The sequence below is a fragment of the Lampetra planeri genome, chromosome 76 (genome assembly GCF_965212315.1).
Source record: "Lampetra planeri chromosome 76, kcLamPlan1.2.h2, whole genome shotgun sequence".
Classification (NCBI taxonomy): Eukaryota; Metazoa; Chordata; class Hyperoartia; order Petromyzontiformes; family Petromyzontidae; genus Lampetra; species Lampetra planeri.
The window spans coordinates 2,578,712-2,592,289 of record NC_136181.1 but is presented as its reverse complement, the minus strand read 5'-3'; the positions used below and the strand labels follow the sequence as shown (position 1 = coordinate 2,592,289).

The 13,578-nt window shown below is 47.0% G+C and overlaps 1 protein-coding gene across 1 annotated transcript in view; it reads left to right on the top strand.

The window, feature by feature from the left end:
- LOC144737947 (DNA repair protein XRCC1-like) overlaps positions 1 to 13,578 on the top strand; it is a 72,243-nt gene that overhangs the window by 46,524 nt on the left and 12,141 nt on the right. The window contains exons 13-17 of the mRNA XM_078620853.1: positions 1,965 to 2,019; positions 8,491 to 8,689; positions 10,802 to 10,947; positions 11,950 to 12,040; positions 12,748 to 12,826. Coding sequence (XP_078476979.1) covers positions 1,965 to 2,019; positions 8,491 to 8,689; positions 10,802 to 10,947; positions 11,950 to 12,040; positions 12,748 to 12,826 — 570 coding nt within the window. The remainder of the gene's footprint in view (positions 1 to 1,964; positions 2,020 to 8,490; positions 8,690 to 10,801; positions 10,948 to 11,949; positions 12,041 to 12,747; positions 12,827 to 13,578) is intronic.

Below are 13,578 nucleotides of genomic sequence, written 5' to 3'. Positions count from 1 at the left end.
ACCAGCAGTGTTTTATAGCGTGATGTTTCATTACAACTGCCTCGACTGCTACTGCCTTGTGTGTGTGATTGTATATATCTGTGTGTCTATGGCGCAGGGAGATCTCTGCTGCTCAGCCTCAAATGGTCGACTCAACCTCAAATGAGTACCTGGTGTGGTGTGTTAACATCACCACTGGGGAAAAAAAGGCGGCCGGGCGTGGTGTTGGCCACCCACCCCCTCGTGTGTCGTGCAGGCCTTTATACGTGCTCGCTAGCAGCACTTGCCCCAACAGTCTGTTCAGGCTACACGGTGGATCTTTGTCTCTTGCTGTGTGTGATGAGCGGTAGTGTCGCGGTTAGCGCGCCGTGCCACAAACCCGGCGACCCGAGTTTGATTCCTGCTCACGGCCAACACCAGTGACGATTATCTCAATCGTTCCTGGGCCTCCCCTAGGTCGACTCAGCCTCAAATTAGTACCTGGTGCAGTGTGTAGTAAACATCGCCACTGGGGGAGACAAAGGCGGTCGGACGTGGTGCTGGCCACCCACCCACTTCCTCGTGTGCCGTTCCAGCCTTCTTAGGTGCTCGCTATAACGGCACTTGCCCCAACAGTCTGTTAAGGCAACACGGGGGGACCTTTGGGTGTGATTGTGAGTGGGTGAACGTGTGTCTGTTTGGGCTGGAGAAAGCAAACCCCCCTGCACATCCTCGGCGGTTGCCACCGGCAACGGGCCGTGGTGGCTTAGCAAATCGGCTTTTCCCTTCATGGTAGCCGCAGGGGATTCTGGGATGGGTTCGAGGGAGCTGGTGATGACCGCCCCCTACTCAGCCTTCAACTCAATTCCCATTAAAAAAAAAAACAGGAAGATAAATTGAAGATTGTGCCGGAGGTCCCAGGGGGGGAGGGTGGAACAGGCCCTCTGTGGCATCTTCTGACCCAAACCCCCATTCTAGAGGAGCCAGGCGACCTGAAACCTTGGTGTTCACTCCTCAAATAACAATGGAAAACCTGCTGTGGGAGGACATGTTACAAGTGTTTGAACGCTCACTGCAGAGGAGGAGAGGCTGCCACTTCCCTCTGTCGGGAGCTGGACAGTTACTGCCCTGGACCTCTGGAATACAGGATGGGGTCCACATCATTAGACCTCCTTTGCCAGTACCAAAGTATAATAATAGGGGTTTTCCCCTTTTTTCTGGCAACAAAACTTAAACCTTTTTTACAAGGAATCATGTGTGCATTAACCACAATACTTCTGGTCAAAATGCGAACAGAAAACACACTGATAATATATGCATTGTCCTCGAAACTGATTGGTCCACACCAAGAGACAGCTTTCTTTGCATTTTGACTGCAAGTATTGTGGTTAATGCAGACATGAATCCTTGTAAAAAGGTTTCAGTTTTGTTGCCAGAAAAAAGGGGAAAAACCCTATTATTATATTTTGGTACTGGCAAAGGAGGTCTAATGATGTAGATGCTCACCCCGAGCCCTCATTACTCTGATAGTGCATTGTCTTTGAGCTGTACGCCTTTTGGCGTCCTCTGGTGCAGCACCAATTGAGACGAGGCTCAAAAGAAAGCCGTCTCTGGTGTGGACCAATCAGTTCCAAGGACAATGCCGATATATTATCAGAGTGTGTTTTTTTGCATTTTGACCACAAGCATTGTGGTTAATGCAGTAACATGATTCCTTGTAAAAAGGTTTCAGTTTTGTTGCCAAAAAAAGGGGGAAAACCCCTATTATTATAGGATGGGGACCGGTTTCTGTTCACTATGAGGGGTGGACCATCTTCAACTCGGGGCAGGAAATTGCCAATCAAAAAAAAGTGGCTCTTCAGAACAGAATAGTGATATGAGTGTGGGACCAGAGGAAGGGGTTTAAGGTGTTCCTATACATTACAATTGTCTCTGTGTCTGTCTGCAGCAGGGGTTGTGTCACTGCTCCTGCCGTGTTTGATTTGTCTCGTGTGTCTGTGCACCAGAGGACATCTCTGCCTGCCGCTGGAGTCTCAACTCCATCTCCGCATCGCACCGCAGGTAGCTGCATCTCACACCCGCCCTGAGTGTGTCCGGTCTTGTTTGACGGCTGCCCTCGTGTGATGGCGCTCACAAGGATCTGAGATGTGACTACCCAGCAGTTCCAGAACTACTACTACTCCCCCCCCCCATCAACTCTCTCTTTTCACTCCTCTACCCCAGGCTACTCACTCCCCCCCACCCCCCTTACCTCTCCCTTCTCGTAAGACATCATGGTGCAAGGTGGGGGGTTGATCCTGCCTGGGGCTGCGGTTAATCACACACACACACACACACCCCTCCCCATGTGGAGTGGCCAATTGAAGTCACATCTTGCAGACTGGATTGTGTGAAGAGCTCAGATCCTTCAGAGGTCTGGACACATTCCCATCAGTAGGCTCCTCTGGCAGGGCGAGTCTGCGTTGGCTGCGTCGTGTAGCCCACATGCCCAGCCACCGCATGCCCCAAATAGCTTCTGTTTGGCCGCATAGAGGGGGCACAGTACGGGCTGGAGAAGGGATGGAGTGATGCAGTACAGGAGGATGTGAAGCTGAGTGGACTTACCGATGACCGGTACCAGCAGTGTCAAGATCGTCCTCTGGAGGAGGTTCGTGAAGGACGCTATTGGGCAGTTCCAGGCTAAGTGTACGTTGACGCTACTGGGCAGTTGGAGGCAGTCGCCCTCCAGCAACAACGGAGGGCAGAGGAGCGATGCTCACAGCAACGAGCAGAGTGCCGTGTGGCTAAAACACAGCAAGTTGGCACACTAGCAGGCACAGGTGGTGCATCTGCCAATCATCTCATTTGGTCAACCCATGATACCCGTCTGTCCTCTGACCCCCCTGCCAGCAGCGAACTTTACACAATTATAATCGTGACCCCAGAGTGCACCTAGCCTGGCATAAGCGCCATCACCGTCACTGAATGGCGAACGGCGATTGTTGATGGTGATGATGGTGGTGATGATTGTGTAGTGGCTTCAACTGAGTTGCAGACGTAGACTTGGAGGCAACACATTTATTCAGTTCCAACACACGGGGTAACTTCCCCTTAACAGAATAACAACCTAAGGCGGTGACCACCAGTCTAACTACACAAGTTACAATGTAACTGCTACTACGGACCGGGACCAACAATTTAATAGAAAGTTTTTTTCAGGAAACAATCCTCTCTGCTATAAAAACTTTTAACATGCATTGAACATATCGTATCGTGGTAACCCTAAAATTAAATCGCTAAAGCTACGTATCGTAGTGTAGTGTGTAGTGTAGTGTAATAGTGTACTGTGTAGTGTAGTGTATATTGTAGTGTAATAGTGTACTGTATAGTGTAGTGTAATAGTGTACTGTGTAGTGTAATAGTTTACTGTGTAGTGTAATGTAGTGCATAGTGTAGTGTAACAATGTAGTGTAATAGTGTAGTGTATACATGCATTGAACGTATCGTATCGTGGTAACCCTAAAATGAAATCGCTAAAGCTACGTATCATAGTGTAGTGTATAGTGTAGTGTAATAGTGTACTGTATAGTGTAGTGTAATAGTGTACTGTATAGTGTAGTGTAATAGTGTACTGTATAGTGTAGTGTAATAGTGTACTGTATAGTGTAGTGTAATAGTGTACTGTATAGTGTAGTGTAATAGTGTACTGTATAGTGTAGTGTATATTATAGTGTAATAGTGTACTGTGTAGTGTAATGTAGTCTATAGTGTAGTGTAATAATGTAGTGTAATAGTGTAGTGTATATATGCATTGAACGTATCGTATCGTGGTAACCCTAAAATTAAATCGCTAAAGCTACATATCGTAGTGTAGTGTGTAGTGTAGTGTAATAGTGTACTGTATAGTGTAGTGTAATAGTGTACCGTATAGTGTAGTGTGTAGTGTAATAATGTAGTGTAATAATGTGTATAGTGTAGTGTAATAATGTAGTGTAATAGTGTAGTGTATAGTGTAGTGTATACATGCATTGAACGTATCGTAACGTATCATTGTACTGTACTCACCAAGATTCTGTCCGGCGTCTGCATACTTTAACGATGTTAGGTTGTTGATGGCTACATTTAAAATATTTTACAATTTTGTCGCATCGCCATCGAAAGATCGAAATATCGTAAGTCGGACCATCGTAACTCGGGGACTATCTGTATACACATTTTTTTAAAGGAAGATTTACGATGTATAAAGGTTGTTTCCAAAACGTTGGGTGGTGCTGCAAAGGCTTTTGTCACCCTTCTTCCAATTCTTGTTCTGGGGATTATTTAAATGGAAATTAGATGAACGCCTTAGGTTTCACGAGTTTGACAGTCAGGATATTGAATTACAGCTGATTGGGAGGGGGGGGAACGCCGGATTTTCAAAAACGCCGGATAATCGCTACATCATCATTATTAAAACATCTTTTATTTACACATTTTTGTATGACGTGTTGCTATGTTTTTGTGTTTTCAAATATTATTTATTTGTTCAAATTGTCACCAACAAACATAGAAATAGACAAAAATAAATTTGATTAAAAAAATGTACCCTTTTATCTGCCAACAAAACTGACACCTTTTTTACAAGGAGTCATGTTTGCATTGACCACAATACCTGCAGTCGGAATGCAAACAAAAAACACAACTCTGATAATGTATTCACTGTCCTTGAAATTGATTGGTCCACACCCTAGACAGCTGTTGGACCAGATGACGCCAAAAGGTGTACAACTCAAAGACAATGCACCATCAGAGTATGAGAGCTCGGAGTAAGCATTTACACCATTGGAACCTCCTTTGCCAGTAGCAAATATGATAATTGTTTTTTTACCCTTTTATCTGGCAACAAAACTGACACCTTTTTTACAAGGAGTCATGTTTGCATAGACCACAATAGCTGCAGTCGGAATGCAAACAAAAAACACAACTCTGATAATGTATGCACTGTCCTTGAAATTGATTGGTCCACACCCGAGACAGCTTTCCTTAGAGCCTAGTCTCACATGGTGTTTGACGATTGCCGGACTGATGCAGCCTTTAGACCCGGTGATCCGGCGAATGCCAAATTACACACTCACTTTTCGCCGGAACGCACTGTATTGCTTCTGTTTTTATGACCATAGTTATTAGTCCTGAAAAATGTGTATAAGTGCAGTATTTTCATTGTTTAAGTTGTTGAATGTAGTGTATAATGTACTCTATATAATATTTAACACCGAAATCAACAGCATTTAAAATTTGAGTACAACGTTTCGCTGGTAATTACAATCAGCTTCATCGGGCAAGAATGGTGAGGCCCTCCTGTTGCTCCCGGTCTTAAATAGAGCAGCAGCAGGGTGACGTCATCATTTAAATCAATCTGGTACAGTGATTCGAGGCAAAGAGGGGGAGGGTATTGTAATTATATAGATTGGTAATCATTAAATTGTTATTCATTAAAGAAGTTAATTATTTTGTCCTTTGAAAAACGTGACACATTTTTTACTGATTGGCCGTGTCGGGTGGTGGAGGGTTACGACACATTTATAAATAACGCGATCTGACCCAAAAACCTTTAATAATGGTAGGTTTTTACCCTTTTAACTGGTACAAAACTGACACCTTTATTCAAGGCATCATGTTTGCAATGACCACAACACAAGTAGTCAATAAAGCAAACAAAAAGAAGCAACTCTGATAAGAATAATAATATGCACTGTCCTTGAAGTTGATTGGCCCACACCCGAGACGGCTTTCTTTAGAGCCTAGTCCCCATTGGTGTAGGGCCAGATGACACCAGAAGGCGTACAACTCAAAAACAGTGCAATATCAGAGTATTGAGAGTTCGGGGTAAACATTTACACTATGAGATCTCTTTTACCAGTGGCAAAATATAATGGTAGGTTTTTACCCTTTTAACTGGTACAAAACTGACACCTTTATTCAAGGCATCATGTTTGCAATGACCACAACACAAGTAGTCAATAAAACAAACAAAAAGAAGCAACTCTGATAAGAATAATAATATGCACTGTCCTTGAAGTTGATTGGCCCACACCCGAGACGGCTTTCTTTAGAGCCTAGTCCCCATTGGTGTAGGGCCAGATGACACCAGAAGGCGTACAACTCAAAAACAGTGCAATATCAGAGTATTGAGAGTTCGGGGTAAACATTTACACTATGAGATCTCTTTTACCAGTGGCAAAATATAATGGTAGGTTTTTACCCTTTTAACTGGTACAAAACTGACACCTTTATTCAAGGCATCATGTTTGCAATGACCACAACACAAGTAGTCAATAAAGCAAACAAAAAGAAGCAACTCTGATAAGAATAATAATATGCACTGTCCTTGAAGTTGATTGGCCCACACCCGAGACGGCTTTCTTTAGAGCCTAGTCCCCATTGGTGTAGGGCCAGATGACACCAGAAGGCGTACAACTCAAAAACAGTGCAATATCAGAGTATTGAGAGTTCGGGGTAAACATTTACACTATGAGATCTCTTTTACCAGTGGCAAAATATAATGGTAGGTTTTTACCCTTTTAACTGGTACAAAACTGACACCTTTATTCAAGGCATCATGTTTGCAATGACCACAACACAAGTAGTCAATAAAGCAAACAAAAAGAAGCAACTCTGATAAGAATAATAATATGCACTGTCCTTATTATTCTTATCAGAGTTGCTTCTTTTTGTTTGCTTTATTGACTACTTGTGTTGTGGTCATTGCAAACATGATGCCTTGAATAAAGGTGTCAGTTTTGTACCAGTTAAAAGGGTAAAAACCTACCATTATATTTTGCCACTGGTAAAAGAGATCTCATAGTGTAAATGTTTACCCCGAACTCTCAATACTCTGATATTGCACTGTTTTTGAGTTGTACGCCTTCTGGTGTCATCTGGCCCTACACCAATGGGGACTAGGCTCTAAAGAAAGCCGTCTCGGGTGTGGGCCAATCAACTTCAAGGACAGTGCATATTATTATTCTTATCAGAGTTGCTTCTTTTTGTTTGCTTTATTGACTACTTGTGTTGTGGTCATTGCAAACATGATGCCTTGAATAAAGGTGTCAGTTTTGTACCAGTTAAAAGGGTAAAAACCTACCATTATATTTTGCCACTGGTAAAAGAGATCTCATAGTGTAAATGTTTACCCCGAACTCTCAATACTCTGATATTGCACTGTTTTTGAGTTGTACGCCTTCTGGTGTCATCTGGCCCTACACCAATGGGGACTAGGCTCTAAAGAAAGCCGTCTCGGGTGTGGGCCAATCAACTTCAAGGACAGTGCATATTATTATTCTTATCAGAGTTGCTTCTTTTTGTTTGCTTTATTGACTACTTGTGTTGTGGTCATTGCAAACATGATGCCTTGAATAAAGGTGTCAGTTTTGTACCAGTTAAAAGGGTAAAAACCTACCATTATATTTTGCCACTGGTAAAAGAGATCTCATAGTGTAAATGTTTACCCCGAACTCTCAATACTCTGATATTGCACTGTTTTTGAGTTGTACGCCTTCTGGTGTCATCTGGCCCTACACCAATGGGGACTAGGCTCTAAAGAAAGCCGTCTCGGGTGTGGGCCAATCAACTTCAAGGACAGTGCATATTATTATTCTTATCAGAGTTGCTTCTTTTTGTTTGCTTTATTGACTACTTGTGTTGTGGTCATTGCAAACATGATGCCTTGAATAAAGGTGTCAGTTTTGTACCAGTTAAAAGGGTAAAAACCTACCATTATATTTTGCCACTGGTAAAAGAGATCTCATAAAGCCAAAAACCTTTATTATGAATAATATTGGTCGCGAAAGCCTACGTGTTAAACCGAAATCAAGCATAGCTATACTCTTTGGTTCTTTCGGTAAAGTCACGTAGGTATAAAATAAAATAAATTAAATCACGACGTTTCGATTGCAACACAAGCAATCATCATCGGGTGGGTAAACCACAGCAAGAACATTTTTTGCTGAAGTGGGAGAGAGAGTTGCCATGGTAAGAGGTTAGGGTTTTACCTGGTTAATAACATCCTTCAAATGATCGCTCAATTTGTATCCATCAAACATTTTCTTGCTGTGGTTTTCCCACCTGATGATGATTGCTTGTGTTGCAATCGAAACATCGTGATTTAATTTATTTTCTACCCACGTGACTTTACCGAAAGAACCAAAGAGTATGGGTCCCTGCAGTCACGAAAACTTCAAATCGAGATTCAAGCATAGCTACTTTTATTTTGTCACATACAAGGTGCCGATCGCCGGACTGGTTAGAGCCTTTGGATCGGTTTTGCTGGTTTAGACGGATCGGCCCAGGACCGCCGGATAATTTTGGAAACCAGATAATCAAATGTCAAATGTAGTTAAGTATAGTGCAGGTTTGCCAACAAGGGTTTTATAGATGAACAGGACCCTATGTAGATTTTTTTCTTGCGTGTGATGATGATGATGGTGATGGTATTGATTCTGCTGGTTTCAGTGACGTCTTATCGGCAGGACTGGATTGTAGCATTGCGAGTGCAGTTTCATCCTCTTTGTTCAGTGAATGAGGTGGAGGAGGAGGTGGAGGAGGAGGAGGACGTGAAGGAGGATGTGAAGGAGGTGAAGGGGAATGTGAAAGAGAAAGTGAAGGAGGAGGTAGAGGAAGGTACGGAGGAGGAGGAGGAGGTAACGGAGGAGGAGGAGGTGGAGGAGGAGACGGAAGAGGAGGCAATGAGCATCGGGGATCGCGACTCTGAGTGGTGAGAATCTTAGCACCAAACCTCCACGACCCCGAACACTGCCCTTACCACTACCCCTGACTTAACACCATTTACTACTCCGACCATTTCCTCTTCTACTACCCGTAACACTACCACTACACCTGCCAGTACTAACATTACCCCGATCATTACCACTAACACCCCTACCATTACCACTAACGCTATCCTTACCGCCAACTATACCCCTAACACTGCCCTTACCACTACCCCTGAACAACACCATTTACTACTCCGACAATTTGCTCTTCTACTACCCATAACACTACCACTACACCTGCCAGAACTAATGTAATAAAGGTCGTGGAAGCGACTTCTGGAATCCGGTCTTTATTTGTCTTTCTTTACAACACTCCTTCACGCTGCTGACAGACAGCGTGAGAGGGAGAGAGAGAGAGACACGCGCGGCCACGTGGCAGCCTGGACCACCGCTCTCGCGTGGCCTCTCCCTCCGTTCGTTCCAGTTCTGACCACGTGTTGTTCGTCTCCACCTCTATTTAATATCCGGGTCACGTGGTACCTTTCCACCAATCCTGGTTAGCCTCTATGGAATCTTCCAGACTCCATCGTAGGCTCCCGGGACCACGCCCCTGACTCGTCTCCCCATTGGCTGTGGCTAAAGCCAGCAGAACCAATCCTTACAGCTGTCACCTTCCCATTGCATCAGGGCCACGCCTCTAGGCTTCCCCCCATTGGCTATGGACCAGGGCCAACAGAGCCAATCATCGTGACGAGTTGTGATCCGTCAGCGACCCGGATATATCCTCACATTACACTAACATTACCCCTACCATTACCACTAACGCAATCCTTACCGCTAACTAAACCCCTAATACTGCCCTTACCACTACCCCTGACTTAACACCATTTATTACTCCGACCATTTCCTCTTCTACTACCCGTAACACTACCACTACACCTGCCAGTACTAACATTACCCCTACCATTACCACTAACACCCCTACTATTTTCTTGGTTCTTTCGGTAAAGTCACGTAGAATGGAAATAATAAAATAATAAAATAAAACATAAAATAATTCTCACGACGTTTCGGCCACAACGCAAGCAGCCGTCCTCAGGTGGAGAACAGGTCTGTCGAGAAGACAGAGTCTGAATGACACACCCCAGGCTTGGAGCGTCTATTTAAGCTTGGATGGAGGGGGGGAGAGCGCCTTGACAAAATAATTTGCATATCAAGAGGAATTTTGCATATTTATGGGAAATGCAGATATGCGATTAGTACTACTTGTGAAATGCGTAGGAGGTTTGGCGAGGGGTTTAAAGTCATTACCACTAACGCTATCCTTACCGCCAACTAAACCCCTAATACTGCCTTTACCACTACCCCTGACTAATGCTACTTAACTACTCTGGCCACTAACCCCTACCACTAGGCTAACACTACTCCTGCCAGTACTCTGAACACTACCCATACCACTACTCCGTCGCCCTATCACTATCATTACCACCTCCCCTAACACTACCCATACCTCTGCCCCTAGCACTATCATTACCACCTCCCCTAACACTACCCATACCTCTACCCCTAGCCCTATCACTATCCTTACCACCTCCCCTAACACTACCCATACCACTATCACTATCATTACCACCTCCTCTAACACTATACCACTACCCCTTGCCCTATCACTATCATTACCACCTCCCATACCACTACCCCTAGCCCTATCACTATCATTACCACCTCCCCTAACACTACCCATACCACTACCCCTATCACTATCATTACCACCTCCCCTAACACTACCCATACCCCTAGCCCTATCACTATCATTACCATCTCCCATACCTCTACCCCTAGCCCTATCACTATCATTACCACCTCCCTTAACACTACCCATACCATTACCCCTATCACTATCATTACCACCTCCCCTAACACTACCTATACCTCTAACCCTATCACTATCATTACCATCTCCCATACCTCTACCCCTAGCCCTATCACTATCATTACCACCTCCCTTAACACTACCCATACCATTACCCCTATCACTATCATTACCACCTCCCCTAACACTACCCATACCACCACCGCAAGCACTACCCCTACCACTGTGCCTGTTACTGCAGCGCGCCCAGCCCGCCTGGTGAATTGGGAGACCCCTACGATGGGACCACAGAGGAAGAGGAGGCAGTGGAGGAAACGCAGGTGGGGGGCAGGGCAGGAGGAGGGGGGGAGGAGAAGGAGGCAGCCCCTGACCCCCCTGAGCTGCCCGGTGAGTGTCAGCACTGACCACTCACACAGACCACACACTGACCACTCACACAGACCACTCACTGACCACACACTGACCACGCACTGACCACACACTGACCACACACTGACCACACACTGACCACTCACACAGACCACTCACTGACCACACACTGACCACTCACACAGACCATTCACTGACCACACACTGACCACGCACTGACCACACACTGACCACTTACTCACACAGACAACTCACTTACACAGACCACTCACTGACCACTCACACTGACAACTCACTCACACAGACAACTCACTCACACAGACAACTCACTGACCACTTACTCACACAGACCACTCACAGACCACACACTGACCACGCACTGACCACTCACTGACCACTTACTCACACAGACAACTCACTTACACAGACCACTCACACTGACAACTCACTCACACAACTCACTCACACAGACCACTCAATGACCACTTACTCACACAGACCACTCACTGACCACACACTGACCACACACTGACCACACACAGACTACTCATTCACACTCGCTGACCAATCGTTCACAGACCGCAACTCACACATACCACTTGCTCACATACCAATACTCAGACTGACCGCTCACTCACACTGACCATTCATACTCGCTTACCACTCACTCACGAACACTCACACAGACCACTCACTGACCACTTACTCACACTGACCACTCACACTCACTGACCATCACACGGAACACTCACACTCTCACACAGACCACTCGTTCACACTCGCTGACCAATCGTTCACAGACCACTACTCACACTGACCACTCAATCACACTGACCATTCATACTCACTGACCATTCACTCACTCACACTGACCACTCACTCATGAACACTCACACAGATCACTCGCACAGACACACTGCGATCACTCACTCAAGCACAACAGTGATCACTCGCCTACACAGACACAGTCATCACTCGCACACCGCGATCACTCGCTCATCATATTCACCGTTGCTCTAGATCTGCTGTCAGGGAAGAGGATTCTGCTGCACGCGTCGCTCTCCGCTCACGAGCGCCGCTCCCTGCAGCGACTCACCGTGGCCTGGAACGGGTACCGGGGGTCATGGGGTGACGTGAAGGGGGTGACGTGGAGGGGGTGACGTGGAGGGGGGTGACGTGAAGGGGGTGACGTGAAGGGGGTGACGTGGAGGGGGTGACGTGAAGGGGGTGACGTGGAGGGGGTGACGTGGAGGGGGGTGACGTGAAGGGGGTGACGTGGAGGGGGTGACGTGGAGGGGGTGACGTGGAGGGGGTGACGTGGAGGGGGTGACGTGAAGGGGGTGACGTGGAGGGGGTGACGTGGAGGGGGTGACGTGGAGGGGGTGACGTGGAGGGGGTGACGTGGAGGGGGGTGACGTGATGGGGGTGACGGCACGGGGTGACGTGAAGGGGTGACGTGACGTGACGTGGTGGGGTGACGTGAAGGGGGTGATGTGACGGGGGTGACGACACGGGGTGACGACACGGGGTGACCACACGGGGTGACCACACGGGGTGACCACACGGGATGACGACACGGGGTGACCACACGGGGTGACGAGAAGGGGTGACGTGATGGGATGTGACGGGCCGACTTGATGGGGTGACGTGAAGGGGTGACGAGAAGGGGTGACGAGAAGGGGTGACCACACGGGGTGACCGCACGGGGTGACGACACGGGGTGACCGCACGGGGTGACGAGAAGGGGTGACGTAATGGGATGTGACGGGCCGACTTTATGGGGTGACGTGACGGGCTGCGGTGTGCGCCGTGTGTCAGGAGCGTCGTTGCTGACGATGCAAGTGAAGAAGTCGACTTCGTCATCGCCAATCACGGCTGGGATGAGAGCTTCGACGAGGTGAGGGTGTGAAAGGGTGTGACGAGGTGAGTGTGTAAGAGGGTGAGGGTCTGACGTTGTGATGGGGTGAACTTGTGAGAGGCTGAGAGGGTGAGGGTGTGACGGGGTGACGGGGTGAAGGTGTGAGAGGGTGTGAGGGTGTTAAGTATGTGATGAGTTTGACATGAGTGGTGAGTGTGATGTGAGCTATGAGTGGTTACTAGTGAGTGTAACGTGAGTGTGAGGTGGGCGTGACGTGAGTGGTGAGTGTTGTTACGAGGTGGTAGTAATTGGTGTGACGTAGTGGTGGTGAGTTGTGATGACGTGGTGGTGAGTTGTGATGACGTGGTGGTGAGTGTTGTGACGAGGTGGTCGGGAGTGGTGGTGCGTGGTGTAACGAGTTGCGTGTGGTGGTGGTGAATGGCGTGACATGGTGATGTGACGTGGTGGTGGTGAGCGGTGTGACGTAGTGGTGGTGAGTGTTGTGACGAGGTGGTGAGTGTGACGAAGTGGTGATCGTGACAAGGTGGTGAGTTTTGTTACGAGGTGGTGGTAATTGGTGTGACGTAGTGGTGGTGAGTTGTGATGACGTGGTGGTGAGTGTTGTGATGAGGTGGTGAGTGTTGTGACGAGGTGGTGAGTGTTGTGACGAGGTGGTGAGTGTTGTGACGTGGTGGTGGTGAGTGTTGTGACGTGGTGGTGGTGAGTGTTGTGACGAGGTGGTGAGTGTTGTGACGTGGTGGTGGTGAGCGTTGTGACGTGGTGGTGGTGAG